The sequence below is a fragment of the Seriola dumerili genome, unplaced genomic scaffold (assembly GCF_002260705.1).
Source record: "Seriola dumerili isolate Sdu_G_001 unplaced genomic scaffold, Sdu_1.0 BDQW01000079.1, whole genome shotgun sequence".
In the NCBI taxonomy this organism is placed as follows: Eukaryota; Metazoa; Chordata; class Actinopteri; order Carangiformes; family Carangidae; genus Seriola; species Seriola dumerili.
In genome coordinates this window covers 2,480,014-2,486,645 of record NW_019174334.1, presented here as the reverse complement: position 1 = coordinate 2,486,645, position 6,632 = coordinate 2,480,014, and the positions used below count along the sequence as shown (strand labels likewise).

Sequence of the window (6,632 nt, the reverse complement as noted above, 5' to 3'; positions counted from 1 at the left end):
TGTGCTACAACCTTGGTAGTGGTGGATACAAACACAGCAATGTAAAATACTACATTACAGGTAAAAATCCTGCATGAAAACACCTACTTCAATAAAAGTACATAAGACTGATATATTATTATATGACATGACATGACATGACATGACATTTGATGATTAATACTAATACGTAGTTACTTAGCCCTCAGGAACTTGGTTGCTATGAGAACTGTTATTGGTAACTGAACCAGGTGGATTCCATCAGTGTATTCACAGCTCTGAATAGACAGACTATGAACAGCTTTTAGGACCTATGTGTAAGTAATACCTAAAACCTAATTAAAAGGAAAAAATCCTTCAGATGGCTTACATGTTAATGCAACCATAATAATCCAATAATATAATATAAAAAATAACATAACACTGAAAAAGACCAGCATGAGCTCGTTTGCTTGTGATAGGTTAAAGAGGACTCACTGTATTATCATTGCTAGAATCTGAATACTTCTTCCACATCTGTGCATTTGGTTGTTGAAAAACTGTTTCAAACTCCATATACTGTATCTTAAGAGTATTCAGTTTTTGTCGTAGAGTTCTCGGTGATGGATGTAAAAAAAAAAAAAAAAAAATCGATTTTTAGAAACAATCCAAATTGTGTTTGCCGAATTACCAACAGAGCCACACACAAACTTTTTAAAAGAACATTTTGATGAAATTATTTATTTATTTGTTGTCAAGTGTTTTTAAACCCAAGCAAAATTAAGAGCCTTGTTTTGCATGCTGACAACTCAGCTTAACAAAATGAAACTACAGCTGCACACTGCCCTTTAGAGGCTGAAAGCAATAACTGCACAATCAAAGGAAATGACCAAATGAAGCTCAAGTAACAAATAGCACAAAAGTTTATTCACAAATCAGTTTTATCGATCAATTGAAGGAAAGCTAAGGATCAAATAAGATCATTAAAAACTTACACCCATTTTTTTCTATTTACAACTTATATTTCAATACAGAAAGTAAGCCTATTTAAATATAAAAATAACTGTACACATCACCAGTCTCTTCTTTAACCCTTAGGTATTTGGTCACTTCTTAGGAACATGTGGCTGGTAATCCATCCACCATCCAGCTGGTGACTTCAATCTGAACTCTCTGCTGATATCCTGGTGAAATACAGAACTGCAGGTTGAGCAGTGACGTTCTGGATGCTGTAGGCATGTCCTGTGTGAACAGAACACAGTCTTAATAATAAGACTACTAAAAGCTAAAAGGTTTTAGTAGATATGTGGTCACAATTAACAAGTTTGTGCATTTCCCAAGTTCGTTAGAGAGAGGAAACAGTTCATTAAATTAAACAACTTAAATTCAGTATTTATACATGTGATCATATTGTATTCTTACCACACTGCACCATGAAGGATTGTCCTGGGTTGAAGTGGGACTTCATGCCATTGATGGTTACATTCACAGAGCTTGTTAATAAGTTAAAAACCTTTAAAAAAAACAAAACAATAAAGAACAAAATTAATATAGGAGAATTAAAGTAGCCGATATATAAGAGGTCTGGGGGGACTCTAATAGAACATAAATCGTATGGGAAATATAATGAGAAAATGAATTGACTGACTGTTGTGGCGCTGTGATCCACCAAGAGAGGCTTCTTCATGTAGGAGCCCAGCAGGATCTTTCCATTACAGATGGAGCCACAGTTCAGATCCGCCAGGACGCCGATCGCTCTGCCTTGATAGAAGTACCAGTCAAACTGGTCCGGAGTGATGTCAGTACCATCTAAAACCATGTTACACAGTAAAGATTATTCAATGAGAGGTCTAGTGAGAAATCACTTGTGTTTTATATCCTTACATAAGAATCATTTAAAGATTTGATTAAACACGTTGTCTACAATACAGATAAAAAGCAACGTCTAATTCAACTCACTGTATGATGTGAAAATTACTTTAGTATTATTATAAATTTTGATGCAATGGTGTGATGAACATCAGTCTGTATATTTGTTCATATATTCATTTTATTCACAATGTCTTTGCCTTACTTCCTTGTTTGTTAAAATACATTTGCAAGTTTCATCTTACAATTTAAATAAACTACTGGGATGATTATTGTTCATAACTAAATCGAATCTTGGCCTATTTGAGGTCAAAGATCATCTCTGAAAAGACTTCTCACTTCATACAGAATGTAAAAAAAAGTCTAAATAATACACAACATAACAAACAACACTGGAAATTAAATATAAACAGGGCTGAAACTCTTTCTTGGAGTAAACCTGCTAAGCTCCATGAAGTATGCAGATGGCAGTAGGCAAATATTGTACATGCTGAGTGGTTATTTTGTCCAAGAATGATGACTACTGTAACCTGGTGGACGTTGTTTCTCTAAAAAAACAAAACCCCACATTCATGTATCCGCAAAATCTGTGCAAATATATGTATAAATCAGACATAAAATGTTCTTACCGTTGACAGTGGTAGACCAGAGAGTCCTAAACCACTCTGTCAGGTTGGCCTTATCTTTCGGCTGTAAGGTCAGCGGTTTGAGAGGAGGAGCACACAGATCTGATACAGAAAGCGCAGCATGAACTCTGGACGATGGCAGACCTGGAACAAAGTCAACATAAAAGGAAAAGTCAATGGTTAGTTTGGTGATCAATCAGAAAATTCAATTTTCACCATTTAAACGTTTACAAAGTCGCTCAAACAATTGTCATTCAAGTCGATTAAAGTTAACAAAGAAAGCACCAGATGAAGCTGTTTAACCTGGTGATGAGAGCGACATATCCAGGTATCAAAGGCTGCATTTTTAATTCTTCAAAGAAGGTGAAAGTGCTCGGTGTAAATATCGTAGTGTGGCGGCCCACATTTCAGATCTTACATTTTATTTATTCAAGACTGAACTCACATTGACATTTCTCTCTACTGTGTCAACAATGAACATTATATTCACCCAGGCTTCTCTGGTTTCTATCGTGAGTTATAAAGTAAGCCATAAAAAGTCTGAATTGTTCGTGCATATATATTCTCTGGGCTACATGCAACTTTACAGCCATGTACTGAATGCAGCCCAGTGTAAACGTGTCCCTAAACCTGTTTTGTTCTAGAAAACAGCACCAAGGAAGAGATGCAAACCTTCAAACTGATTATATTTATAATATGATAATATATTTATTTATAATAGTAATAAAGAGTTGTATGTGTCACTTTTAAAGAAGAAAAATATGTGGGAAAAGACCAAAATGAAAAAGAAAATAGAAACACTCAACATAAAGAAAAAAAAGAAATATATATGTAAATCAAAAAGTGTGACTGAAATATAAAATTTAATGTTTAAAAACATACATGAGTCACTCTCCTCATACTCGGCCAGCTCAATCATAGAGGATGGTCCACTTCTTAAATCTTTTAACCTGCCATAAAAAGTAAACATGATACAAATGAACATACGCAGACAAAAAAGACGGAAAAGTTTAGAGTAACAATATTTTTTTCCTTACATGTTCTCTGGCTGACACTTGTTGTCCTGTGGAACGTCGTGATTGATGGAGCTGTTCTGCGAGCTCCTGAACTCCCCAGCATCCAAGCTGAGTATCTCTTTATCAGTCTTACTGACCGTGTAACAGTCAGTAACAGTGACTTCCTCAGCAGGAGGCGCGTTGACATTATGTGTGTTATTCTGACCTTTGTCTCTGCTGCTGAGTACAGCCGGTGTCTCTGCACCCGATGTGAAAATTTCTTTAAACATGGCCAGAGAGCGTTTGACAGTCTTTGGAGCAGACAGTGGCTTCACTTTCAGCGGAGAAACATGAGCTCCCCCCAGTGGTTTTGATGAGACCAACATGTTGCCGTTTTTGGGAGTTCCAAGTCTAGGAGATCTGCTCTGTTTTTTTCTGTCCTTACGAGATTTGGGCTCCTTGGGATTAAGCTGCTGAGGTTGTGAGGAGGCGCTCCCCACGTCCTCGGACATATCATTAACCGTCCACCAGTTACCAGGAGGTTTCCTGCTCCGTCTCTCTCGTTCTGCTGCCCTGTGCTTCTCCAGAGGTCTTCTGGGAGAGAGACGCCCTGGTGTGCCGGAGACATGATTGTAGACCCTCTGAAATAACTGCTCCCCTGTAAAACACCACACATGGAACATCTTAGTAAGTTACAAACCTTATTGGTTGGTCTTCATATTCGCAAAAACTCAAATTCAGGTATTAGTTACACCTGATTACAAACTGAAAACACATTTCAGTTGGAACTTAAACGTGTATATATCATTATCAGTTCAAGATTTAAAAAAGTCAAAAAATCAAAACAGGTTTTTGTAGCAGAACTGTGTTTTTTCTTCTCTCGTCTTCAATCTATCATTTCTTGGCCCTCAGATTTATCTTGTGGAACCACTGGACTAATCGAGCTGTATATATAGTACTTCATCTTGAGCAGCTACAACAGTAAAACACTGCTTAAACAAAGATGCATTGAGGGAGTATTAACAATAAAGAAACAACTCAAATACTTTAATATTCAAGTAGGATTTTAAATGCAAGAAATTGAAAAGGAGTACTTCTTCCACCTCTGACCTTACCTGGGTTAAGACTGAGGTCTCTGTGTGCCAAGACCAAAGGGCTTGAGTGCCCAGGATCCAGGTCGTGATCCGGGACCTCCTCCTCCTGCCGCTGCTCTTCAAACTGCTCTGCCTCAATCGTGTTAAATACTTCATCTGCTGCTTTTGTCTTTTCTCGTGAGACTCCCCCTTTTTTATTTTGTTTTGGTTTCTTTTCTTTAGCTAAAGTTGTGCTCTGACTGGACGACGGCGCAGGCTGTTTCTGATTTCTTTTCTTTAACGGTCTGTCCTTCTTGGCCTTCACAGGTGATGGTTCTGTTGCGCTGGGCTCTTTGTTGTGCTGTTTGGACTTCTTGAGTGTTGGCTGGTTGTCTGTAGCCTTTGTTTCCTCTGCGCTCTGACTACAACTCAACCACCACTGTCCGGTCTGTTTTCTTTTCCGTTTCCCGAGATTCTGACTTTCTTCAGACAAGCTCCCTTCAGACACGACCGACAGCGTGTTCTGTTTAGCCTTTCCGTCTGCTAAGTCCTTCGCTGTCTGCGCATCAGAATTCATCATTTCTTTGTCTGTGGAAGAGAAAAAAAAAATGCCTTTAAAAATTAGTAATACTGATTTTGAATGAAGGATGGAAAATTGTTGCTAAAAATGTTTTCCAGTACATATGATGTTATAGTCATGTTTCCATTCCAAGTTTCTAATGCTTCCCTTTCCATATGTAAAGTTACTAAACTATGTTTGGCTTATTCTTCTTTTTCTTGTGTCACTGATACAGTATCAGACTCAATTTATTGTTACATTTTTGTTCAGTGTGGAACGGGGTTCGACAAGCAACTACGTTGTGGAAGCTAATGGGGAGCCCAATAAAAAATAAATTAATAATAATAATAATGAATTTAATAAAAGTATAGCCAAACAGATAAAAAAACAAAAAACAGGGGATATCACAGAGAATTTGTGTTTTTTTTTATGTGTTTGAACTTACAGCTGTTGCTACTACAAAAACAAAGATGTTTAAAGTTCAAATTATACCAATAAATTTGCTACTTAAATGTCACAAAGGCTTAAAATTGGATGTATTTTCATCTCCGGCTTTAAAGGAGCGGGAGGAAACAGGAGGAAATCATTCAGAAAGATTCAATGTCAACACATGGGAAGAGATTTTAAGGGTAGGAGGTTTTTTACCTGAGAGGGAACCCAGGTCTCGACCATCTGCATGCTTCTTATTCTTCTGCTCCCGACTTTGTTCCTTCACAGCCTCGTCATACACCGTCTCCTTTATGTCTCCGGGGCCCTGCCTCGCTTTTCTGGTCCCCTTTAATGACTTAGCCTTGCTTGTCTTGGCTTTTTCTTTCCCATCTTCCGACAGCTTCGAGCTTTTCATCTCAGAGGATTTCTGAGATTTCTTTTCCACTTTCTGAGTTGGTTCTTCTTCATCTGGTTTCCTGCTGACTGTGTCTTTAGGTTCCTCCTTTGCCTTGTCACTCTCTTTTGATGGAATCTTCTTGAGTCGTTGCTGTTTCCTTTTATTTGGTTGCTCTGGTTCCACCATGTCACCTGCAGGGGGATCCTCAGGACTGGCCAAATCATCCTCATCATTTCCAGGCCCACTCACTTCATTCTTCTCTTTCCCTTTCTTCTTCTTCTTCATTTTCTGATTAACAGGCTGAACTCTCAGTTTGACACTGGCCTTTTCTGGTTCCTCCTCTTTTTGCGCAGTCTCTAGTGCGCTGTCTTTCGTCCCCTTGTCTGTTGAACTGTCTTTGTCTGTGCTGGAAGTTCTGCTCTGTCTTTTACTGGTGGCAGTTTTACTTGGGATGGAAAAGCAAAGAGGTGTATCATCCTCCAAAATCAGGAAATCGTCCTCTTGTTCAGGAGGATTGGGAACTTTTACTGGTGACAGCGACTTCCTGAAACTAACAACAAAAAAACAACAAAGAAAAATGAATATTGAATGGATTCTTCATTGTTTCATATTTTCATATTTAAATACCATTAGTATTTACAAATTACAAAGATGTACTCCCATCTTAACTCACCATGCAGGTTTTGGCTGTCTGGCATCTCTAAGCTTCTGTAGAAACGCTGTCAT

The 6,632-nt window shown here is 38.1% G+C and overlaps 1 protein-coding gene across 1 annotated transcript; it reads right to left on the bottom strand.

The window, feature by feature from the left end:
• Positions 1-863: 863 nt before the first annotated feature.
• On the bottom strand, positions 864-6,238 carry LOC111221004 (cylicin-2-like). Its single transcript, XM_022744322.1, has 8 exons — positions 5,726-6,238; positions 4,564-5,109; positions 3,491-4,106; positions 3,336-3,403; positions 2,457-2,597; positions 1,607-1,767; positions 1,381-1,471; positions 864-1,200 (listed from the first exon to the last, which is right to left on the bottom strand). The coding sequence occupies exons 1-8, from the start codon at positions 6,189-6,191 to the stop codon at positions 1,118-1,120; spliced, it is 2,172 nt and encodes a 723-aa protein (XP_022600043.1). The 5' UTR covers positions 6,192-6,238; the 3' UTR covers positions 864-1,117.
• Positions 6,239-6,632: the final 394 nt, after the last annotated feature.